The sequence below is a fragment of the Lacerta agilis genome, chromosome 5 (assembly GCF_009819535.1).
Source record: "Lacerta agilis isolate rLacAgi1 chromosome 5, rLacAgi1.pri, whole genome shotgun sequence".
NCBI lineage: Eukaryota > Metazoa > Chordata > Lepidosauria > Squamata > Lacertidae > Lacerta > Lacerta agilis.
The window spans coordinates 86162359-86188455 of NC_046316.1; the positions used below are offsets into that span (position 1 = coordinate 86162359).

At 41.9% G+C, this 26097-nt stretch overlaps 1 protein-coding gene across 4 annotated transcripts in view; it reads left to right on the forward strand.

Moving 5' to 3' along the window:
• Nucleotides 1-4616: 4616 nt before the first annotated feature.
• Nucleotides 4617-26097, forward strand: part of FXR1 (FMR1 autosomal homolog 1) — a 32021-nt gene continuing 10540 nt past the window's right edge. The window contains exons 1-11 of one of the 4 annotated variants that reach the window (XM_033150714.1): nt 4617-4635; nt 5036-5135; nt 15344-15396; nt 16359-16452; nt 18023-18094; nt 19629-19777; nt 21087-21180; nt 21994-22110; nt 22236-22406; nt 24026-24104; nt 25536-25645. In XM_033150714.1, the coding sequence (XP_033006605.1) occupies nt 5085-5135; nt 15344-15396; nt 16359-16452; nt 18023-18094; nt 19629-19777; nt 21087-21180; nt 21994-22110; nt 22236-22406; nt 24026-24104; nt 25536-25645 (990 nt within the window). In that variant the 5' untranslated portion in view covers nt 4617-4635; nt 5036-5084. Of the gene's footprint in view, nt 4636-4915; nt 5136-15343; nt 15397-16358; nt 16453-18022; nt 18095-19628; nt 19778-21086; nt 21181-21993; nt 22111-22235; nt 22407-24025; nt 24105-25535; nt 25646-26097 lie in introns of those variants that run through there. The other 3 variants (XM_033150715.1, XM_033150713.1, XM_033150716.1) reach the window with 3 other exon arrangements.

Sequence of the window (26097 nt, forward strand, 5' to 3'; positions counted from 1 at the left end):
CATATCAGGTTGAAAACATGCTATACATTTAAAGAATTTTGTAGTTATTCCCCCCCAAAGGATCATAGGAAGTGTAAAGGTACATTAAGGGTGCTGAGAATTAAGGGGTGTAAACTACAGTTCTCTGGATTATTTTGGGGTGGGGTGCTTTAAATGTATGTTCCAAAAACATGCAATACGAATCAGCAAATTTTACAAAACAGTGACTCCTCTCCAAAGAAGCAGCCATGTGGGGAGAAACATAATTGCACTTGGCAGCAAGGACTTTTGTCCTTCTCCAGACAAAGGAGCACCTTCATACATCATTTTATGCTCCATCCTTTGTTTATTTATATACTGCTCTTTAAAATAATAAACAAATCCCAGGGTAGTTGTCATAGCAACCGCCTATTGCATTACTAAAATTACTCCAATCTGAATGGTCACACCCCAACTGCAAAATAAGAAGTATAGTGCCTGATCTTATTGGGCTGTTGTAGAAACCAGCAAGGGACAGCCCTATGAAGTCCACCTCTACACTTCATATTTTGCAGTTGGGAAACTGAGACTGAGAGTGAGCGACTTGTTCAAATATACCCAGCACATCCTCACCGAATATTTGAAGCTCTCTTAAGTGGAATCTACACACACATAAAAAATGTTTTGAAAATGCTTTTTAAAAATTACATTGAATTTTCCATAAGGCCATCACCATCTAGTGCAGGGGGAGTCAACCTTTTTATATCTACCGCCCCCTAATGCATCTTTCTTGATGGTAAAATTTCCTTACTGCCCACCAGTGCTCAATGGAAGGGAGGATTCAGCTTGTGCCATAGAACCCCCTACCACCCACCTAGAATCCTGAAACACCCACTAGTGGGCAATAGGGACCAGGTTGACAACACCTGACCTCGGGTTACAGCCGCTTCAGGTTGCTTTTTTTTCAAGAACGCGGCAAACCTGGAAGTGTTTACTTCCGGGTTTTGCCGTGCACATGCGCAGAAGAGGTGCTCTAGTTGCGGACTTTTCGGGGTGTGAATGGCACTCCGAAATGGATTAAGTCCGCAACTAGAGGTACCACTGTATTGCACTTAAAACATTTTATTTGCAGCTGTATAGCTGAGTCTTTATACCACTTTAACAGTCATAGTCCCCACCCCCACCCAAGAATCCTGGGAACTATAGTGTGTTAAGGGTGCTAGGAATTATAGCTTTGTGAGTGGCAGTTCCTAACCACTCTCAGCACTACAGTTCCCAGGATTTCTCAGGGAAAGTAGTGCTTTAAATGTATATGGATGTGACTCTGGAAGTTCACAGAAATTGTAAGATTTGCCCCTAAATTTCCTAGGCCTCTGGATCATGCTGACTTTTCTCAAAGGGAAGGTTAAGTCACATATATAACATGCACACAGAAATATATTTTCAGCTCTTTTTTTCCCCTCTTGCACTGCCCTGTATTCTCTTTTATCCTTTCTATTATTCATTGTCCATCTCATTTCTGCCTTCTCATGTCTCTTTTCTCACTCCTCTCATTAGTCTCCTACTAGCCAGTTTTATTAATAACGTTTTAATGTATTCAGCATCTAACACTCGGCCATTTCTCTCCAACAGTCTTCACTAACATTTCCCATGCTGGAAAAAGACTTTTGCTTGGAAGTACCAATTCTACCCAGCAGGGGGAGGGGAAATCCCAGTGTTATGTAGACAGGCTGAAAACCCAGTTAGCTAGGATTATTATGGAATATGGTACAAATTGCAGTTTGGAGCAGACTCCAACCTCAGGGCTCAAAGGATGCAAAAGAAACCCAGTGGAATCGGAGAACACAATTTATAACTTTGTTGGCAGATGACCTGGAACATTTGACAGCAGGGCAAATTCAGTTTAGTTTATAAACAGAGGAAGCCTGGTGCTTAATTTTTATTGGGGCTACATCATCACGATCACTAATGCATTTTCTGCTCCTTATTCCGTGAGTGAGGATGCAGATGATTAGAGTTTTTTTGGGTTTTTTTATTTACTAGTGCTTCACATTACTGCCAATCATAAAGTGAAATAAAATCTGGAGATTAGAAATCATTAAATATTTGTGCATGTGTGAACCAGGTCCAAGCATTGAATAATCCATAGATCAGGGGTGGAGCAAGGTGGGTGCGCTGGGGGTGGCCCGCCTTGGGTGCCACCCTGGAGGGGGGTGACACTCAGGGCGCACCCCCCGCAAAACCCAAGCCGAGCTCCACCACCTGGTAAAAAGCGCGCACCGACGGCTTGTTTGCAAACGTGCTCGGCACACGCTTTCCTTTTTCCGGCTGAGCAGGTTTGCAAGCTAGCTTGCGGGGTTTGCCGTGCTGCTGCTCCATAGCGTGCATGTGCCGCTCCATACAACGCATGCGCGCTATGGAGCAATGCTGCGCATGCATGCTATGGAGCGACACCCCACCCCCGGGGGGTGCACCTGGGTTTGCTGCTCCGGGTAGCCAAGTGGCTTCGTTTGCCAGTGCCATAGATATCCATACATGTACAAGCGTATGCATACCATTGGTCATTTTAGGTATATTACTGCCCCATGTTGCTTCTCAGTCCTGCAAATGGCTGTTGACTGGTTGTCAACAATAGTGCTGCTTTAAAATTATTTCATCCCACTGAAACCAATCTATGGGTTCCAAGAAGCATTCCAGATGCATGCTGAAACAATCATTTCTCTACCAGCCTCCTTAAGTCTATGGAAATTCTTTGGAAAGGGGTAGGCCTTGCTCCTTTTAGGCAGAACACGAGTGAGAGCAAGTCTGAGAACCCTGAGAATCAGGCTGCTTGTTGACTTAAATCCTATTATTTTAGGCAAAGAGTGTTGTCACATTCAGTCACATGTACATTGATCATGTAAACTTAAAAAGGATTTAGTATAATCAATATTTCAAGCTTCAATTGTTCTGTGTTGCTCCTTCCTTAGCCGTCCCCTCAAAATGTTTTAATTTTTTTCCTGCAGAAATAACTGGCCGTCAGCCTGTGAAATACACTTTGCCTCCTAAACACACCAGCATTTATATTTCCATCACAAACAACTTTAATCGGGCAAATTCACATGTAGATTGCAGCACGCCAAGTTAAGCCTCATCATTATTGGTCCAGAACTATGAATAATATTCCAAATATAGCCTTGTGGGTGCTTCTCATGGCTCTAAGTCAATTTCTTTCTAAATTAGCAGAATCTTAGTAGATTCAAATCTTATGGATTTTGTATTTTCAAAGGAAGAGTAGCTCTTCTGTTGTATGTCTAGGTGCAACCTGTATGCATTTGCACTGGGGACAATCTACCATAAATAGTTTTCAAATAACTACCTGCAACATAGTCCCCCACCTTTAAATTAAGCAGTAAGTTACCTAATTACCAGTAGTTTTTCATTGTTCTTGATAATAGCATTATAGGACTGTTTTATCTAGATCCTTTTTAAGAATCTCTTATGTGTGGTCTAGAAATAAGACAAATAAATGTTTAGTTTCACTTTTAACACACTTCAAAAATATTTGTTGTGCCCACCATTACATCATAGTGAACGGCAGGGAAGAAAACTAGTACGAAAGTAACATTGGGCCTGAGTGCAGCAAATATTGTTCTATTTTTTCATTATAATCAACTCAGTACATAACAATAATGTTGGCCTTTCCCCAATACTACTGCACCAGGAAAACTCTACTGTGTGGTTAAAAAAAGCAGCAGGTGCTCCGTGGGGTGCAATACCAGCCTCCCTCAATGCTTTTCTTCTCTCACGCGTTTCAACTTTTTCTGATGTTTTACTTGAATTATTCTGATGGCATTTTGGTTTATGTTGGTTTAATTATTTGCATGTTTTAGATTATCTTTGCGTGCACATTAGCATGGCCAGAGTGATCCCCGCAAAACGCTGCCAAGATGCTTCTGAGAGCCTCTCTTATTAAAGAAATTTCAGAGTTTCGTGGCAGAGTATGGAGTACAACGCCCCACTTGCCAACACTGCGATGGATTTGGTCGCTAATCTCAGGTGCGTTCAGTGAAAACAAGGGAACACTACAGTATCATTGAAAAGCAGGTCAGCTGGATCCGGACCCCGCCCCGCTCCCCCCGCCCGGGCTTTACACCCAGATTACATTCAAGTTTGGGGCTCTTGCCTTCATGACCGGCTGGTGAACCTCTGGTCTCTGTGCGCGGGGAAACACGATACTGGTCTAGACATTTGCATGTAGCCAACGACTCTTTAATCTTGCGTGTAAACAAAGCCAACAGCTCATTTGGGGCAGGGCGACTCTGGCCTCAGCTTGGCGTGTTTGCGCGCTCGCACTTTCTCGCTACGGCCGGCGGCAATTCCCACTGCCCACCCCCGCGCGGCGACAGGGAGCACCTCTGCGTGCACGTCTGAACGCAGCTTCTCCCCCGTCACGGGGCCAGCGACTGTGCCGAGGCCGCGCGTCTATAGATGTGGGCACGCGGATCCCCCCCTTTGGGTTTGATTCAAGGCGCCTTTAAACGACAGGCGTTTTTCCCCACACGCCGCCCCCGCCTGCGAGGGCTTTCCTGGAGCAAACCGTCGCGTGAGGCGGCGTTTCTCTAGCGCGTGTGCGCGAAGAAGCGGGAGAAGGACGTCGTGAGGAGGAGACGGTGAAACCCCCGCTTAGTAGGAAAGGTAGCATAAAATAAAATAAAACACCCGCCTCCTGCCTGTCCAAGGGAGCGGGGGAAAAGAACCCTCGTCCCCCATCTTGTTTCTCCCGTTTCGCGGCCTGAGGAGGCGTCGCCCGCCCTTGAGGCGCGCGCGAGGCGGCGGAGGAGGTGGGAGGGGGGGGCAGTGAGGCCTGAGGGGGCGGAGATCCCTCCGCCTCCGTGAGTCGCCGGCGGCGGCGGCGGAGACTCGAGGGCGGCGCCGCCCGCCCCTTTCCCTCCTCCTTCTCCTTCCGCCTGCTCCGCTCCTCCCTCGGCCCTGGGCCTGCGTCGGGTGCGAGGAAGGGGGAAAAGCCCCGAGGGCGCCCCCGTCCCTCCCTCTTTCCCCTCCCTCCAGTCTCTCGCTCTCTCTCTCTCCCCCTCAGGTGGAGATAGTTTCTAGAAGCCCGTCCCGGCGTCCTTTGCGGCCCCAACATGGAGGAGCTGACGGTGGAAGTGCGCGGCTCCAACGGGGCCTTCTACAAGGTACGCCTCGCCCTTTCGCCGCTGGGAGCCCGGGGAGGAGCGGCCGCGGCGGCGGGGGGGGGGAGACGGCCCGTTACTGCGCGCTTGGGGCCGGAGGGGTGGGTAGGAGGGCGGCCCTTGGCCGCCTCCCTTGGAGCTGGGGGGCCTTTGGCCCAGGCCGGAGCGGGCAGACAGTGGAAGGTTGAGCGGTTTCTTTTTTGGGGGTGGGTGGGTGGGGAGGATAAAAGGTGTGTGAGGCTAGGGGTGCGGGGATGGGTGGTGGGTGGTTTTTGGGAGGGACAATGGTGAGGGAGAGTCGTGGGGAGAGCCCAAGTTCTGGGTACGTTACGTGTCCCCGCAGTGTTGAGGTAACGCTTTTTCGTTTTGGACACTCCTGAAAAGCGGTGTAACGTGCGAAGGGGCTTCCTTTCGTTTTCCGGGACAGGGCAGGGCTGACTTTGTGAAGCACCTTGAGAACCCTCTTTTGGAGGGTTTTGTGTTGGAAGGCTTTTTTGGGGGGGTTGTTACCTTGGTGAAAGGGGGGGTGGGAAAGGAAGTTTCTGAATTTTATTTTACTGTGGTGTGTTCAGTCCCCCAAGTAGGACACGGGTGGGGTGGGGGTTTTATGAGTCACTTGCCAGGGGTGTGGGGGATGCCCTCTGCTGTGAATCAAAATACATTTTATATCCCTTTATTAATATTAGATTCAGGTCAGGCAGCATGGAATCACACCTCTGATAAGTAGACCCACTGCTGTGGTTTGGGTTTTAGAGAACATTTGTGCAAGTTAGGGCTAGAGGTAAGTTGAAAGGTGTGGGATTCTTCACCCAAAATGCAGGTTATTCTGTTTTAAATAAGATACTCCTTCATAAAGTTAGGAATGCACGACAACCTTAATACTTTTACAGACTCTTGAGTTTATTTATGTCACCAGAAAGCTTTCTTCACTGCCACCCTCCCTGGTATGCCAGGATGTTACAGGATCAATACAGGATACTCTCAGCTGTTGCTGTCAGTCTTTCTCCCTAAGCCAAGCCTTGGATGCTTGAAAATCCTAGACCTTTTTATGGCGTGAGGCCTCTGTTCCTCTACAGGAGCACTGATAGGAGCCAGCATTGTGAATTACAGTTTTATCTGCGCACTGTGAAAGTTTTCTTTATACTTAATCATAAATGTATGCCAATTACAACAAAACTATTTACTATGTCTGTGTTTTGGGTGGATGTTGTGGTAAGTATAACTTATGTAAATGTGATGGGAATTTAAAGATTGTGGTTAGTTGACATTCCATGCAACACCAATGGCAATTTTGTAAAACTTAAGGTGAGGGGGGGACTCTCTTGTAATAAGGTTTGGAAACTCTAATTACACTACATTTGCATTTTGTACTTGAATACATATACATATCAACATGGATCCTACTCTTCATCTGTGGAATAAAATTTCATGTCTTGTGTAAACTTTACAAATATATCGGAATATAGGCAGTTCCTTTGTTCTAAAATTTATATATTTTCTGAGTAGGGCCTTTTTACTGGTTAGTAGTGTCAGGAATTTCTGGGAAGCATTTTCCCTGCCATTTTATTTCTTTATGACCTTGTGCAACATACCTGTGCCATACTTTAGTTTTGTGACTCCAGGAGTGTTGAAATGTATATCTTAAGATATGTTCAAATGCAAAGTCATAGTAAAAATCTGGAATTCATTTTTGTGATATGTGGATGACTTTTCAAAGACAGTAATTGCAGGCTTGATGAGAGATGTGGTTTGATAACATCAGTTTACCTCTGGTTACATACGCTTCATGTTACATACGCTTCAGGTTACATACTCCGCTAACCCAGAAATAACGCTTCAGGTTAAGAACTTTGCTTCAGGATAAGAACAGAAATCGTGCTCTGGTGGCGCAGCGGCAGCTAAAGTAGTGCTTCAGGTTAAGAACAGTTTCAGGTTAAGAACGGACCTCCGGAACGAATTAAGTATGTAACCAGAGGTACCACTGTATATGTAAGAAAGTTAGAATGTTCAAGTTTAATGCCGTGTTATGTGAAAGTTTTTCACCTAGCATTTTGAAAATTTTGTTCAACTTCAGTATGTACATGTGATGAAATTATGTTTATACTTTGCTGAATCCATTTGGCCTTGAAGCTTTCTCGCTTAAGCTAGCACAAGCATTTATTTTTGTAGAAGTGAATTTTCTATTCTGCTTTTTCATGTGTACATATGGAAGGAGGAGGAAAGTGTTGCTTTCAGAATGGTAAGCCTGTGATTTAAATAAAACCAACCAACTGGCAATAATAGTTGGAACTCCTTGTTGGTGGTGGTGAAAGTAATACAAAGTGTCACTGAGACTGAATTTAATCAGTGATAATTGCTTCAGGCAGCCACATACCAGGCATATATGGTTATTATCATGGATCACAGCACCATTTTAAAATTGAACATTGCTTGGGCCTAGTTGCTGCTAATATAAAGCCAGGATTTCCAGAGCATTTAAGACATTGCCTTTTAGCATTTGTGGAGTTAGCTACTGTTGTGACTAGCCCTTTGCCTTTAGGTGGGCCTGGGATCCAAGTTGAAAAGGTTCCAGATATTGAAGCCCATGTATGAATTAGAGAGCTTACAATTTTGATAGGTGGCAAATCTGGAAATTTATATGTTTAACTTACTCTTGGATTTCTTTTTTTGTGATTTATATTGCCTAGTGACTATATATAAATAATAAAAATGTGACTGACACAAAAATAATTCCAAAACCTCCATTTTGAATGCAGGCCATCCTGTTTGAATTTCCTGAATAACTCAGGGAGGATATATTGACAGAATGCAAAATCCATGTGACTATATGTGCTTGTACAATAATTGCTTCAGAGCGCTCAGATGGATATACCCATTATTAGTAAGCTGCCATATGGGGCTTGATTTGTTCATGACCTATTACAGGGCTGTGGAACCTATGGCTATTCAGGTGTTACTGGACCACATCTCCCATCATCCCTGACCTTTGGTCATGCTGGCTACAGTGATGGGAATTGGGGGCTCTGACAACAAATTGAGTACCACAAGTTTCCCACCTGTTATAACAGTGAATAAATAACCAGAAATAATAGTTTATGGATATGGAAGATCTCACCAGTTATTTATTTCCAATTAGAGATGGTTGCTACTTGTTTGTTTGTTTTTAATCTGGTGTGGACTGGTCTCCAATTACAGCTTGGAGCCAGTGTGGTGTAGTGGTTAAGAGCGGTAGACTCGTAATCTGGGGAACCGGGTTCGAGTCTCCACTCCTCCACATGCAGCTGCTGGGTGACCTTGGGCTAGTCACACTTCTGTGAAGTCTCTCAGCCCCACTCACCTCACAGAGTGTTTGTTGTGGGGGAGGAAGGGAAAGGAGAATGTGAGCCGCTTTGAGACTCCTTCGGGTAGTGAAAAGCGGGATATCAAATCCAAACTCTTCTACTAAAAAAAAGCTGACTTATTTTTCAGATGATACAGGTACTTCTGATTTCAAATTGAAGCTAACTTTAGAAACCCTGTAGCCATAACTTGGTACCAGCATTCGAAACTCACCAGGTGCCAGACACATTTTGAACCTGGCTATCGACCACTTGCAACCAAGTGAAGATGCCAGGATGGCGCCTGATGTGTCCATCATCTGGAGTTGCATGCCTGGGGGGTCCTCAGATCTGGACTGCTTTCATAGACTAGGAAAACGTCCTGTAGAATTCTGTCAGTCATATTTTATCTTCACAATCAGAATGAGCTTCAGGAACCAAAAAGTTGTATTGCAGAATACGATATTTGAGTTGTCTGTTCCAAAAATGGCAACTAGGCTTTCCTTTTTGGCAACTGTAAGCCTGGTTTAAGGAGCCATTTGGTGCCTAGCTTATATATATGAGTTTCTGACACTGCCAGTGATACTTTCAAGAATTGGTATGCCTGTGCACTGAAATATCTGTGGTGCTACTATTGTTAAAATTGACCAGAAACACTAGCACCAACTTCAGTTTAAGAAGGATTTAAAATGAGACTGGCCAAATTCCAGTGAGGTTAAGCCTTTCAGTGGCTACTAGTTATGTCTGTATACTGCCTTCAATATACCAGTTGCTGTTGAACAATGCAATAGAGGGCTATTGCCCTCAACATCCAGCTTGTGGGCTTGCCATAGGCATTTGGTTGATCATTGTGGGAAGCAGCGCTGGACTAGAAAGGCCTCTGATACAATCCAGCAAGCCTTTTCTTATGTACTCTTACGAAGTCAGATTGAGTATCAGCACTTTTCAGGTTTTTCCTCTGTGTACGGTGGTCAGTTTATAATCATTTACAAGCTACTGAGATCCTTGGGGGATATTTTACTCTGTTTCCAGAAAATTACCTCTGGTAGTGGGAAGGAATTGGGTATTCCCAGTAGTGACATTGCAGTTGTGGAATATCTTCCCCACAGAGGGGCCCTCCAAGTTACTTGGTTGCTTTTCTGTGTCTTGAGGAAAGGCTAATTATTCTAGCATTTTGAAATGCAACAGAGTCCTTAATATCTGGTTTTTATATTGGCACATTATTTAGCAATTCTTGCCTTTCTTAGTGCGGCAAGCATCACAAGATGTGCAGTCGTACCTCGTGTTGCGAACGCTGCGTGTTGCGTTCGTCACGGAATACGCATGCGCTGAACCCAGAAGTACCGGAACGGGTTACTTCTGGGTTCGGCGGTTCGCGCATGTGCAGGCGCGTCAAATGATGTCGTGCAGAAGTGCCGAATTGCGTCACGCACATGCGCAGACGCGGCGCTTCGAGTTGTGGACTGCTCATGATGCGAACGGGGCTCCGGAACAAATCCCATTCGCACCCAGAGGTACCACTGTAATTTTGAAGGCATGAAGACAGCCTTTGGACCAATAGACAGGAAAACTGCACCACTGAAAACCTTGTTGGGAGGTGAAGTGATGGGCAGAGCACTATCAAGAACTGTACTAGTGGGAAAACATGGTTTCCAACAAGGCAATTGATAGCATCCAGACTCTGCATTTCTTGGAAGAGCTGGATGTCCCTCCCTCCCTGGATGAACAGAAAAAACACCATCAACTCTCAGGCGTGTGGTAAAGCCCCAGGACAGAAATGCTGAAAGCAGTCTTAATTCCTCTCTCCTAAGTACCTTCTCTGCATTAGGACAGAAATGCTGAAAGCAGTCTTAATTCCTCTCTCCTAAGTACCTTCTCTGCATTACAAAGAGGTCTGCAGACATGATATGAAGGCTGGCAACATTAACCCTACTGTGTGGGAATCCCTTGCAGAAGACCACAGTGCCTGGAGACGGACAGTCAGGTTGTATACCACGGTAGTGACCAAAGGAGGAATGACTGTGGGAAGGAGTGCAGAGAGAAGACATGCCATGGTGCACCTGTAGCAGCACAACCAGATGCCTTCATCTGCCCCAGCTGCAGCAAAATATGTCTCTCTCCTATCATTCTCGACAGTCACAGCAGGTGCTGTAAATCTCAACAGTTTGAGTTTACACTTTTTCCATTGTCTCCCAAGATAGACAGATGCTAACAACAAACGAGTGGCTATTTTTGTCAAGAATTGTGAAATCTGAGTTTTAGAACAAACTTGCCAAAGATCTTATGGGAAATCCAGTGTTAATATTGGATGATGTTTACAATTTCAGAAGAACTTGGAAATTTGCAATGAAATAGTTTGCATTGCACTAGCCACTGTTAAATTAGTGTAGGTTAGAAACTGGACAATGCCATACTCAAAGGAAGAAGGCACAACGTTTTTGTCAAGTTCAAATGATACATAGATTTTTGCAATTTTGGAACTATGCTTTAATATCTGTTTCCAGTGGTTACTTTGAGCCGTATTTGTTCTTTGCCAGTACTTTTTGCTTTCTGCTGCCCATTGAGTCCTTGTCTCTTGGGTTGAGCTTTACTTTGCTATCTCACAGTCACTGACAAGTTAGATAGCTGTAAGTTTATTTTAGGTTATCTGCTTTTGATAGTAGAGGCTTTTGAGAAAATAGGAAGTTAAATATCTTATTTTGTGTTATGTCACTATAAAACACTATTTCTTCCTTTGGATGTATTATGATTTTGAAAAGTCAATTTGAAATCCCAGTGTACAAAGTAGCATAATAAGAATAGTTTTCTGGACAACTTAACATATTCAGAGAAATGGAGAAACTTCCAAAAGAATGGTCTCAATATATCTATGATTTTTTTCAAAGGACTTTGTGATGTGACTGATATTGACTTCTGATGAAATGAGTCAGCTAAACCAGGGATCGCGAGCCTGTAGCCCTATAGATGATGTTGGACTACAACTCACATTATCCATGATCATTGACCATCTAGGCTAAGGATGATGGGAAGAGGAATTCCACAACATCTGAAGGGCAAAGCCTTTCCATTCCTGAAATAAACTATCAAATTCTTCGTTGTTCAGATCATTAAAGCTTTTATGTTGGTTGAACTCCTGCCAAGTACAACATAGTACAAATTTCATTCTATACTGATTCTTGATCAGTATAGAATTCATACACTTGTTTTTATTTGAGAAACTTGGCATGCTTCATGTTTCATCATAAAGTGATCAGCTGTGCCTAAATGAGATAGTATAGTTCTTATGTGGAAATTATAACATCACAGTATCATATGAGGAGCCTGTTTCAGTAAACTCTTGCATGAATAGATCAACCCCCTTTTTATGGGATGCTCATTGCAGGTGTATTTTCAAACTAGCAATATGAAGCATGATGAACAGTTCTATATCTATAACTTTATGCATGTTTGAATTTGCTCTGGGTCTTGACACATTACCCCTTGATTCCCCCCCCTCCCGCCCATTTGCTCCTTGTTATTACTAATCCGGTGTTTCCTTTGATACACTAATATACCAGTGACACAAACAAACATTGAGCAGTTCCTACGCATGCACGGCAGTGCTCCTGGCACTTTCTGCCATACCTTCCCGCCTCAGGGTCAGTGTAAAGGGGCCTGGGTTGCTTTTGGCTCCCTCGGCTCAAAGCCCTGGGCTGTGTCTTTCTTGCCCGTGTGTTTTAGTCGGGTAGAGAGGCCCTTTTGTGGACGAGGAAAGCACCTGTGTTCGTTGTCATCATTGCTGGAAATGTCAGGTAAGATAAAAATTAAACCTGTGGGCTTGTGAAATTTAGTCCAGAATTAGCTTAGGGTCCACAAGATACCTTTCTTTCCCTAGGAAGAAAGGCTTTCGTGGTGGCAGCCCCCACTGGAGGATTTGTAGTTGCTGCATCACAATCCTGGATTTGCATAAAGGCAGCAAGCAGAAGTGAAGTCAAACCATTCATCCAACTAGACTGATTGTGGGTGGTCTCACCATCTGTAAATGTTGACCTTGAGGTGAGGATGGGGAGAACATGCTTTGCTAGCAGCACCAAGCAGGATTGAGCCCTCTGCTCACCAGCAGATTGGCCTGTTAGCCAAAGGTTCCTCACCCTATCTAGCTTTTTATTCAAAACAAAATAAAAAATAATAAAATTCCTTCCAGTAGCATCCTTAGAGACCAACTAAGTTTGTTCTTGGTATGAGCTTTCGTGCGTGCATGCACACAAAAGCTCATACCAAGAACAAACTTAGTTGGTCTCTAAGGTGCTACTGGAAAGAATTTTATTATTTATTATTTTGTTTTGACATGGCAGGCCAACACGGCTACCTGCCTGTAGCTTTTTATTGTCATAGATCTAGGGTACCAGAGAGATATGGAGGGAAAATACAAGCTGCAGAACTGTGCCAGAAAAGAAATTCCTGGATTAGCTTCTGCAAACCAGCCTTGCGGTTGGCAAACTAGATGCAAAGCTATTGACAAACAGGAGATTTGGGTGGTTGCCAAGAAGATGGAGGGGCATAATGTCACAGAAAAAAAAAACATGTCCCTTGCCTCAATTAATGTAATTTTATTGGTATTTATTTTTATTTTTGAAATTTACCAGTAGCTGCTGCAATTCCCACCCTTGGCTTATACTCGAGTCAATAAGTTTTCCCAGTTTTGGGGTAAAATTAGGTGCCTTGGCTTATATTCGGGTCAGCTTATACTCAAGTATATAGGTAGATTATATATCTGAGTTTTTAACACTGCCTGTGGACAAGGTCCGTAGCATTGTGTTCTCTTGGACCCTGTTCTGCTGCTTAGTGCTCTGGTGGCATCTGGGCGATAGCTACATTTTTCCTTCTTTCCTTTTGAGTTTGCTTTTTTTTCTTTTAAAGATCTATAGTTTTTGTATAATTTTAAGATTGACATGTATTTTACAGCATAGTCCCCTGTGGAAAACTTTGTTTCGCAGTGGGCTTCTTCAGACTAGTGTTCAGCACTGTAAGAATAAGCCTAGGTGAGCCTCAAGTTCCCACATTTTTCTGGTGTCATGAGAAGGAGTTTGCAAGCTTTTGCTTCTATTTTATGCAATGGAGGAGCAGATTAGCTGCAACCTATTTCTTGGGAACTAGTGCATTCATGCTAAGCCAAGGTTTGGCTTAACGTGACATGTGAATGCAGCCACTGTAGTTAATAAGAACATAAAGAACAGCCTGCTGGATCAGACCAGTGACCCATCTAGTTCAACACCCTCTTTTCACAGTGGCCAACCAGCAAGTATGACCTGAGTCCGTGGAGGCAGAGCATAGCTATCCTAGCTAATAGTCACTGATATTTTTCCTCCATGAATTTGGAGGCATGGATGATTTTCATTCTGGTGAATAACAACACCCCTGGGGCCTGAGCTATATATTGTGAGGCTTACAGCTCAATCCTGTGTAGAATGAAACATGCTTAAGGCAAAGTGAATGGACTTGAGATTGTAGGATCAGCTGTTAGCACAGCAGCAGGAGATGGAGTTGTGAAAAGGAGGTTGCATTACAGCAGCTGAGTTAGGCTGCCAGAAAACTTGAAGTGGATTACTTGAGTGGAGGGAAAACTAGTAGCCTTTTAGCTTGATGCTGAAAGCAGATTCCTGTTATTCTCTTCTCTCGCAAAAATGAAGCCCTTTGTTGATGAAGTGGATGAACAGAATGAAGAGCTCATCTATGTCAAGAGAGTTTGATTGGGAGAAGTATTATCATTGTGAAAAGCTGCTGGACAGGAGTTGGGGAAAACTCAGGATTTTGGGGGAAAGGGAGTTTATGCTCTGTGTTCTCTAGTTATGTATGGAATATTTGCTACTGAGCTGGGGGCAAAGTTTAATTTCTAAAGAGATATGCAGCAATTCGGATTTGTGGAAAATTAATTATTTGTATCCTCCTTAATTTCTTTGTGGGAAGGGGAGGGCAGACTGGACTTCCTCAATGGCAGGAGAAAAACACATTGTGTATGCTTGGGCATGTTCCCATGCTCTTTCTGACCGATAGAAATAGTTGTTGACAACACAATTTGCTGACTGGTGGTTTCAGTAATTCTTTAAGTAAACTTGAAACTTTGACGATGTGGCTGGGACTCTTAATTTAGCTAGAATTGCCATCACTTATCACTCTAGCAGTTTTCTTTCCTGAAAGGAAAAGTGGAATGTTTCCTTAACTTAGTTTTGATGTTGTAATCTGTGGTGTGCTAACTGCAGAATAATAGCAGTACAGTATTTCTCTTGTAAAATTATACTTTGGCTAAAATTATTTAGCCTTTGAGTGTTATAGCTGAAGATGAGGTTACTAATAAACTCAGTAAACCCTTTATTAATTTTTACTATGGCTGTACCTTGGATCCCAAACACCTTGTGAGTCAAACATTTTGGCTCCTGAATGCTGCAAACACGGAAGTGAGTGTTCCGGTTTGCGAATGTTCTTTGGAACCCGAAAGTCCGACGCTGTTTCTGGTGCTTCCAATTGACTGCAGGAGCTTCCTGCAGCCAATCGGAAGCCACGCCTTGGTTTCCAAATGTTTTGGAAGTCGAATGGACTTCCAGAATGGATTCCGTTTGACTTCTGAGGTACCACTGTATATTTGTTCCTTCCTACCTAGAAGTAAATATTAGAATAGTTATAAGTTGAATAGTTCTGTAATACAATTAACGAATATCAGTTTTTCCTTAAAGCTACTGCAAACCACTAAGTATCTCTTTTGTATGCAGTCTTCGGCATATTTAACCATGTTGTGTTTTTTCTTAAACAAAAAAATTGTTTCAGTTTAAAATTATCGTTCTAATGGGATGTGCCATTTTGCAAAAGAAAAAATCATCCTTGATAGCAGTATTTAATAATTTTTATACTTTATTCTAGGGATTCATCAAAGATGTTCATGAGGATTCACTCACAGTTGTGTTTGAAAATAAGTACGTACTACGTTGAAAAATATTACTCCCTTTATTTAGTTACATAATGTGCCACCCCCTAGAAATGCATAGCACATATTTCACTATGGAGACAAAGCGCAGGAACTTGACTACAAATACAGTTGAATGTAAAATGGAAAGAACATACTTAAATGTTGTTGCTAAGTTCTTGAAGCCACAGTAGTCCCGTAGTCTTGGCAACTATAGTAAATTGAAACGGGTTTAAATAGAAATATAGCTGATCTTACTGTGTTGACAATGGGGAGGCTGGTAAATAGCCACTCTGTTGGCTGCCTCCCTGTGACTAAGGCAGAGATCCTTCTGTAAATTAGAAGAGAACATTTCCCCCTCCTTTCTGGCTGTCATTGTCCTGGTTTAGGTGATTGGGAGCAAACTGTAACAAGTCTCAGTCTTGTGCTCTTCCTCTCCCCACCACCCTAATACTTGAGAGAGACCTTCCACTTTCATTTTAGAACAAACTACAGTGCTGAATATCTATAAACCACAAGTGTTGTTTGTTTAAACCAGGGTAAAACTGATATTGGAACCTATTTTGTTGGCTAACCTTGGTAAGAACAAACCACAGTTCCAGCATTCATATGTAATAAGGAACTCTAGTTCATTCTAAAGTGAAAGCAGAAATGTTTGCTCTCTTCTCGTCAGCAAAGGATGAGAGAGCGCATAAAGCCAAGGCTCACCACAGCTTGTTCATAATTATTTGCATCATAGTTTAGAATAGAGAGTACCATTTGAGTCACGGATGGTTAATAATAAGTGTGTGTTGTTAGGCAATCTAACAAAAATGTTGTTGGCTTTTGGATATTGAAATTCTCTGTTTAATATTAGTGTGCACAGTAATCCATTTGTGTCCAATATTAGTATTTAAATAATCAATTTAAAATTACAACTGTGAACCAGGGTTGCTGTTTCTTACTGACAGTGATGTAATTTGAAACTTTCAGCTGGCAACCAGAACGCCAAGTTCCCTTCAATGAAGTAAGATTACCACCACCACCTGATATCAAGAAAGAAATTGGTGAAGGAGATGAAGTGGAGGTGAGTTCATCCAGTGATGGGCAGTGACTTGTATTTTTAGAGGTGGTGTTGGTCAAGTTAGACCCTTAAAACCAATCATGTCAAAATGAATGGAATTTTCACAGCAATGCTTGGTCACTTGTGCCATGGATATAAATTAGAGAAGTCCCCTCTTTCCAGTAGCTACACAGCTGTCAGAGTCAGTCTGCATGTTGTTATTACCAAGTAGATGGTATTCTTCATGAAAGTTATGTAACAGACTTTTTGGTAAGACCATGTATAGTGAGGACAAGCAAGTTCTGAATTAGACACACAGGACACAACTCTCAAATGCAACAGCAAGATGCATTTATTCCTCTAGGAGGCACTGCATTGTCACTAAAGAAGGGAGGAGGATTCAGTGCTTCCTCTTGTTGCCACGGTTGGTGGATCTGTTTCTGTTCTCTGTCGTGCTTGTCTGTGCCTCAGATTTGTCATCACATAATGACAAATATGAAGAAACAGAAACTGACGGATAGTTCAGAAAATGAAACTGATCCTATGAATACTGCATTAAATTTAGTCTCCCCTCCAACCTTTTTCTCAGCTATTCTTATGGCTCATAGACATAGAACCACAGAATTGTAGAGTAGGAAATCCAGTCCCCTGCAGTGCCAGAATCTCAACATGCGCTCCCCCATCCAATTTGAAACCATGCTTTGTTTCAACATGACAAGGTTTTATGTCTGCATGACAATGTGGAGAACTGGAGGAGATGCAGTGATTTTGAGAATACTTAATAATTTTCTTTGTTTTACTCATAAACTCACAATACCAAAGAGATGCTGGGTTCCTTACAGTTCAGTAGTTTGTAGCTCCATTTGTAACACATTTTAAAAAGTAAATTCAATTTGTAATTATTGTTTGAATAAACTCTACTTCCAGTATAACAAACATGGTATTTTATGATAAAGTCATACACAATACATTTTATGTTCCTAAAGTAAGAAAGTTACTTTTGATCTATAAATGGTGCTTAAAAAATAGATACTGAATAATTTTCAGTTTCCCCCAAAATTTGTGTTTCTTCTGAGAAAAAAACTATCTCCTCCCCCCCCCCCGCCTGGCATGACTTCAAAATTTCTGGAAATTTTTCATCTCTACCTATTTCTGAAGATGAATTGGAAACCAGGAGAAAATTGTTGCCAGCAGATTATGCCAAGCTCTTTATCCATCTGCCACCATTTTGTAATTGGCTTCATCCCTGCGCTGCCATTTTGTGATTGATAGGCCTATACAATTTTCAGCCGTCTCATTTGAGCCTTGGGAGTAGAATGTTTGAGAACCATTGCTCTGTTTTATATAAAGATATGAAGGCAGACAAGATTATCTTACATTTTATATTAAGGGAAAGAATTTATTTTTAGAATAGTTTATGCCTGTAATTGTATTGATACTTGTAATTCTTAAAAGAAAATCCAGCTTTCAGTAGCCATGATTTTGGTGGCTGTCCACAAACATCATTGAAATGAATCTGAGTAGTGCTAGTTTGCGAAGATTGAAACATATTCTAATGAATATGGTTTAAATATGCTGTATGATCCCCCCTTAGGTGTATTCACGAGCAAATGACCAAGAGCCTTGTGGATGGTGGCTAGCAAAAGTTCGAATGATGAAAGGGGAGGTAAGTAGGAATAAAACTTGGGAATTGTAAGCAAACTTCATGAGGAACTATCTAAAGAAAGCTTTAAACCTAAGAAAGTTTTAAACCTCTGTGTAGGACGTTGTAAACAAGAGCACTCCAAAAAAAAACCTACAGTATGCAAGTCTAGTAACCTATTTACATACACTCCCCCAAATGGATGAAATTGGGTATTCTTAGTTAAATTTGCTGAAAGTTTTGCTGCCTGAGGGTGGTGGAATGGCAAACGCAAAGAGGAAGGATGATTTAAGTATTTATCATGCTCACTATTTAGTGCTCTTTGGGTTGTGCCCAACTATGTCATACTCAAGAGAAGGCCTGTTGAAAACAATGGATTTGTTACTTTTAAGTCCATGGATTTCAGTGAACCTGCGCTGAGTATGCCTTAGTTGAATGCAGCCCTCTAACTCAGAGGTTTTCAATATTTTTGAGTGCACGGCTCCCTTAACCAACTACATTCTTTCTGCGGCACCCCTGCGAGGCTCAGGAGCCCAGTTTCACCCCTTGCCTGCAGAGCTGGCGCATAGCTGTCAACTTTTCCCCTTTTTACAGGAAATTCCCTTATTCCGAATAGGATTCCTCGCAAGAAAAGGGAAAAGTTGACAGCTATGAGCTGGCAGCCCCTCTTTTTTGAACACCCTCCCTTGTGGAGCGTTCCCTTAGCCTCCTCCCCTTCCCTCTCTGCTTGAGAGTCCTTTGGGCAGCCGTTGCTACTGCCCCTGGTCTCTGAGCTGCCCCACCCCCCGCCCCAAAGAGGTGTGCCCCCCAGAGGCACCATTTGCCTGTAGAGCTTATAGCCAGGGCTGCTGCAATAACCAGCTGTGCAAACCTTAGGGAGGCAGAGATGCGAGAGGGCATCAGAAGAGGGAGGGAAGGAAAGAGCGAAAAAGTTCAGTGTTGCCCACGGCACCCCTGAGTAACATTCAAGCCACTTGAGGGTGCTCTGTTTTCCATAATAGTTCATTTCCCAGTGTTACACCTTTTTGTTCCTATAACACAGACTTTGTCAATCTGGTGCCGTTAAGATGTTTTGGATTACAACAGCTGTGCTGACTGCGGCTGATGGGGGTTGTAGTTCAAAAACATCTGGAAGATACCAGGTTGACAAAGGTGGATAATGCATTTTGCTTCCTTATATTTAGGGCTTCAAAAACCCCATGCTCCTGTTTCTCATGTAGTATAAAGGCTGAGTTTTACACTAGGATTGGTGAGACCTGGGTTCAAATCCCTCCATATCAATGAAGCCCATTGGACGACTTTTCGCCAGCTACACACTTTAGCCCAACTTAAGCCTTATTGTTGATGTATGCCACCCTTACATTGGAGGGCTGTGGTAAAATGCAGTATATCTACAAAGCTGAGGCATGTGTTTTATGAGGATGATATATTATGGAGACGATAAACTGCTATGAGTATTTCTGCATGTTTTGGGGTCCAATAATTTTAGAGGTCTTTGGGGGGCAAATGTGTGCCCTTTAGATTTTTTTTTTACAAAAGAATTCTAATCTGTCTTTAGTTCTACGTCATTGAGTATGCTGCCTGTGATGCCACTTACAATGAAATAGTGACATTCGAACGACTTCGGCCTGTGAATCAAAACAAACCTGTTAACAAAAACACGTTCTTCAAGTGTGCAGTAGAAGTTCCTGAAGATCTGAGAGAAGCGTGAGTGACTACTCTAAAATTTCATTATAACACTATCTTGTATCTAAAAATTGGTTTTCTTTTAAACAACCTAAAGCTTATTTTTTTTTGAAATAAAAAAATCATCTGAAGTAATAATGATAATAATAATAATAATAATAATAATAATAATAATAATAATAATAATAATTTATTATTTGTACCCCACCCATCTGGCTGAGTTTCCCCGGTCACTCTGGGCGGCTCCCAATCAAGTGTTAAAAACAATACAGCATTAAATATAAAAACTTCCCTGAACAGGGCTGCCTTCAGATGTCTTTTAAAAATAAGATAGCTGCTTATTTCCTTGACATCTGGTGGAAGGGTGTTCCACAGGGTGGGTGCCACTACCGAGAAGGCCCTCTGTCTGGTTCCCTGTAACCTCACTTCTTGCAATGAGGGAACCGCCAGAAGTCTTGGACAGATGAAAGATAGAGTACACAGTTACCTAGGAATAGTTCCCATTAAACTCAGTAGGATTTACCTCCAAGTAGACATGCATTAGATGACACTGTGACTCTGTTTTACTGAATCTTTAAGAAAGACAGATGGATAGGAAGGCCTAGACATGCAGCAGGATTTTCTCAGTACAGGCATACCTCAGAGATCTTGTGGGTTTGGTCCAGAGCACCGCAATAAAGCAAATAACACAATAAAATGAGTCACACAATTTGTTTGGTTTCCCAGTGCATATAAAAGTTATGTTTACACTATGGTCTATTAAGCCAGGCCCCCCTGACTGCAGGGCGGGAGGTGAAAAACCTGGCTCCAGCCCTAGCTAGCTCATGTGGCCAGAAGGGTGGCAGCAGCGGGGGGCTTCTTTCCTCTGGATGTGGCCAGGCTGCCTGCAGCTGCACCTGTGTCCTCTTCAGGAGCAATATCTGTGAAGCGCAATAGAAGGATGTATGCCTGTAGCAGGGAGAAGTGGGTGAGAAATTCGAAGGCCATAGACTAGATTTCGATTGTGGCAGAAAACAGAAATGGCTGAGAGGCATGGAGAGGAAGAAATAGGATGGGACTCTAACAATAGGCGACTGGGTTCAAAATAGGAGTTTCATTTTTTATTAATGGTCATTAGTTTGGTGGGTAAAGATGGATCACCAGTCTCACAAGCTTCAGCATTCAAGGAAGAGGGAATTAACATAACAGGAATATCGCCTTACTGTGTCCTACACTCACTTGTACAAACGTTGAATTGGATTTTTTTTCATGCAGTATTGCAGTTTTATACAGCAGCATGCTTTGTTGATAAAACTGCCACCTGAATTAATTTATAAATCGATTTTTCTAGGTGTGCTAATGAAAGTGCCCATAAGGATTTTAAGAAAGCTGTAGGAGCCTGCAGAATTTTTTACCAGGCTGAAACTGCTCAGCTAATAGTACTGGTAAGGTATATTTTCTGTTTGGTTTGATCATTGTGTGAGTTTACTTAATGGCGAATGTTATGATTATGTATGAGGGAGAGAAAAAAGATTGAAGACTGAAGGTTATCTTCAGCTTTGTATTCAGAGTAGGTCCATTGAAATCAGTGCCTGTTGTTTTCAATGAGTCTGTTCTAAGCATGGCTTAGTTCTCCAAGATTGTTACTTGGGTATATTGAGAAGCTTTCTGCTTGTGAGTGAGAAATTTGCTTTAGAGATTCCAGGGTAGAAAGTTGTGGACAGAACCAGTGGCCAGAGGATCTCATGCAAGCTAAAGCCCAGGCTTTACTATTTTGCCTTTGACACTTCTGTGCATATTGTAGTACAAGACAGCTGGGTCAGGCTGAAGGGTGTGTGTGCCAGGATACCTTGCATAACTTTGTGTACACCCTCATCCACATTTCCTGCGAAAGCTGATGCATCCGTATGGGCATGGCTTTCTGCCGATAGTACGTCAGGCTATCCTAAACAACGTAGTCCAACACATCTTGTTTGATCTCCATTAACATAAAACTTGCTGTCCCTCCTGCCATTGAGGCAATATCCATCGCACCATTTTGATCCAGTGATGAAAATAAATGTTTGCTGACCTTGTTTCAGAAACCAAAAACAGCAGACATTCTTTGATGTTCTTCTGAGCAACGGAAGAAGCTGTCACATTTTTCCAAAACATGCAGTTTTAACAAGGAATTGTTAAATAAAATAAGGGCTCTCTAGCTATAAATTGCCCCGTAAAGTGGAAATCCTGTTTGTATCATTGTTACTTTATTTCTACAGTCCGCCAGTGAGGCAACAGTGAAAAGAGTAAATATCCTGAGTGACATGCATTTGCGCAGCATTCGAACCAAGATAATGCTTATGTCAAGAAATGAAGAAGCAACAAAGCATCTAGAAGTGAGTTGTCCTCATACTGGCTTCCCCTCCAATTTCAGCCACCCTCCTCAATTCCAGTCTTGATGTAGCTGTTCTCATATTTGAAGTTCTGCTGTAGTAAACAAATGATTTTGCCTCCTCCCTAGTGCACGAAACAGCTTGCAGCAGCATTTCATGAGGAATTTGTTGTCAGAGAAGATTTAATGGGACTTGCAATAGGAACACATGGTAGTAATATACAGCAAGCCAGAAAGGTTCCAGGAGTTACTGCAATTGAGCTTGAGGAAGATACTGGAACTTTCAGGATCTATGGAGAGGTAAAAGGAAACAAGGGGTTTCTTACATTTGTAGTTGTGTGGCGTTCTTTTTCTTTACTTGCCCTAGTCGTCTGAATTTGACATGAGCCTGCAACTATATCAGCTTGCCTCACACTGCAATAAAGGCCTCCTTTGGGTGTCCAAGGATCAGTGAGTTTGGTAGAGACCTTTTCCATTGTGGCCCCAAAGGCTGTGGAACTCCCTTTAGTGGATCTGCAGCAGGCTGCCAAACTGCAGTAGTTTCTGAAAGCTTTAAAAACATACCTTTTCCAACTTATTCTTGAATTAAGTTTTATTGGTTAGACTGGTTTGCTGTTGCTGTTGCAAAATGTTTTAATGAGTTGGCCAAGTATGCTTTTTATTGGATTTTATTGGTATGTATGGCAGGTGTTTTTAGGTTTTTGTTGATATTTTGTAATTGTCTTTTTAGCTACCTTAAGTGACATGGAACTATTTTAAAATAAAATAAATAAAAATGAGATGAGCACAAGATTCCAAAAATTCCATAGCCTTTGTAAGGACACCATGCATTTGCTAGAAGGGAATGCTGCACAACAGTGGTTCCCAATTAGCCAAGTATTGAGGACCCCATGTTTTTCAAAAGCCAAGCCATGAACCTTTTGAAAAAATTTCTATCCGTGTTTGAAAATAACCTGGGTGGGTTGTCTGGACCTCCTGGGGTTCAGGACCCCCCCCCCCAGTTGAGAACTGCTGCTGTATAGAAGGCTATTTTTACTTGTGCCTGTGAATGGAAGTCTCTATGATGAAACTCATAATCACTGCTTTATTTTCACTTGCATTGAAGCTTTCCTGCATTATTTTGCAGGTATTTATATCCCTTTCTGTGCACTTAATCACTGTGCTGCATTATGGAGAGTGTGTTCCTGTTGGGTTAATAATAATAATAATTAATAATTTCCCACCCATTTGGTGGGGTTTCCCCAGCCACTCTGGTAGGCTACTACTGAGTTAATTGCTACTAGTAGCTGGTGAATAACTAGCAAATGATTTTTTTTTTGTGGGGAGTTAGGGTTGCTTTGCTACTTAATAATTACATATTAGAATTCTAAGATACAATACAATATACTGTATTTTATATTGTGTTTTTATACCATAAGTTTTCTTGAGTCTGTTTTAGTAATAGACATATAATAAATTGAATTAATAAAACTGGTGAGGTACATATGGTCACATTTAACTGATTTTATCCTTTGTATCTCTTGTGATTGACCTCGTTGTAAATTCCTTTAGAAATCATGGTGCTTAAAGGTATATAAACTGTTGAAAATGTTTGATTATTAGAGGAAGGAGTAGAGAAGCATGAGGCTACTTGAAGAAAACCGAGAAATAACAGAGTTTAAAATAAAAATAGTACAGAAATTTACCCAAGTCTCCACTTGTATTTTAGGCCACTAGACTCCAATCACACAGTTCGTAATTTCACAGTTAATAATATGAATGTGTATATTTCTTTAGCATTTTTAAGTTGCAAATGAGATTTTATGTACTTATGTCCTGTTTTATATTTAAACATTAATTGCCTGAAGGAGTTTTAACTGTTGGAAGGGGTTTTAATTTTTAATATATTATGTTTACAAATGGCTTCTGTTCTTTTCCAGAGTGCTGAGGCAGTAAAAAAGGCTAGAAGTTATTTGGAATTCGTAGAGGACTTTATTCAGGTTCCTAGGAGTCTTGTGGGTATGTAATAGTGATAAAACTTTTAACATCCTTGAATACCCTCCCACTGCCTATTCAGTATGAAAATGTTGACGTCTCCCCACCTTTTAATGACACACCTGAACTATTATTTTGGTGGCTGATACACTGGATTATATATAGAGAGCAGTGCTGCAGTAACAAATGTAGTATTCTGGATTATGGTTAGAGGAGCATGGGAAGGCTATTTCCTTGGAAGAGGAAGTAGGAAATTGAAGGCGATGTTATCCAAGGGAATTGAGTCCAAATAGATTCCCTACCCTCAGTTAATTTCTGTCGGGCTGGAAAGCAAGAGTAGGCAATGCTTCCCCTCAATTGTGCCTCTTCAGCCTACTCTTTTTGCTTCAATTATTGCCTTTCATTTTTCTTAATTTCTTCCTCTTTTTGCCAAAGGAGCTAAGAAGCCTCAAGTGACTCAGTTCATTATCTCCTTGCAGAGGCAGTGATCAAGTGCAGCTCCACTCCTCTCTCCTGAGAGATAAAATTTTAAGCAGATGATACCTATTGCTGCTCCACACTATGGTCGCTTCCTGTGCTCATTCATCTGCCTGCCATCCTTGGTGTGTTAGTCATGATACAGAGGGAAAATAAAAACATTTTCTTTTTGTTTCCTCATGACCAAGTTCTTCTCGTTTAGCTGCTGCCTGGGACTCATTTACTCTTCTTCCTCACCACCTGAGGACAATGCCTACTGGTAACTTGAAGCATTGTAGTCTTGCCCCACAGGGTCAGTGTAAGGTTCAACCATTGCTCTGCTAGACATGGGGTAGGCTCTAGTAGAAAGTGACATGGGACTGGAGTGATGCTCCTCTAATCCTGCACATCAGATGTTGAGAGAAAAGGTTTTTTTCTACATGGTGAAACTTCATTTTGAGTAAGACTGTCATTTGGTCTCACTGTTTCTGATTCCATCTGCCATGGATTTCGGATTGGTTCATTGTCCTTTTAACTTTTCATCTTCCTCCTGTTAAGAATTCTGTGTTTCAAGTAATTGCTGTTCCAGATTAGGGGAAGGGAGTCCTCTTCCTTGGGTAACATCAACTGCTGCCTTGTAGTCCTGAGGAAGTGGACTTCCCTTTTTTGGAATGTGCCTCTCATACCCAGAAAAGAGACACAACTTGTTAAGGCAAAATATCCTCTTTTTCTTCCATATTCCTAAATAGTAATAGTCAGACCTGAGTGTTTGCTTTATTATAAACACGTTACAACAATCTTCTGAAAGTCCCTAACAGAGAGAAACATGGAATAACCTCATTGTTAGAAAATATGTATTGTGTTTTTAATGAACCCATTTATAAATAACTTTTATATTAATTATTTTGAGATTGTAAAGGGATTTTTTTGTTCTCAGTCTTTCAGCTACCTTTATATTGCTTGAGAAATCTCAAAATGTATTTTATTTTTTTATTAAAGGAAAAGTTATTGGCAAAAATGGCAAAGTTATTCAGGAAATTGTGGACAAGTCAGGAGTTGTGCGAGTGAGGATTGAAGGAGACAATGAGAACAAACTGCCCAGAGAAGATGTAAGATTTAATTCTTATTTGGGATTTGTAATACATCCAAGGGGTGGCAGGGGTGGATAAATTGATGTGGAGTGGCAGAATGATGGAAAAGCCACTGCATTGGATTATTCTTTCTGCCTAGCGTCTGATGGACGTGTCATTCACAAATGCTACTACATTGGCAGTAGGAAGCCTACAACAGAGTCAGACCATTAGTCCATCTAGCGCAATATTGTTTATGATGACTGGCAGTAGCTTTCCTGGGTTTCAGACGGGGGTCTCTCTGGGACTGTCTGCATGTAAAGTGGTTTCTTTTCCATGAGCTGTAGCCTTTCCCCTTAGGGGTGCCATTTGAAAGGTCAAAATGTTTAGTGGTGCCATTTGTGGGTTTTGCCAACTGCTATCTAACACCTTTTTGGTTATTTCAAGCTAAGGTTGTCTTGGCTTCAAACTTGGGCTCCGAGTATTTAGGT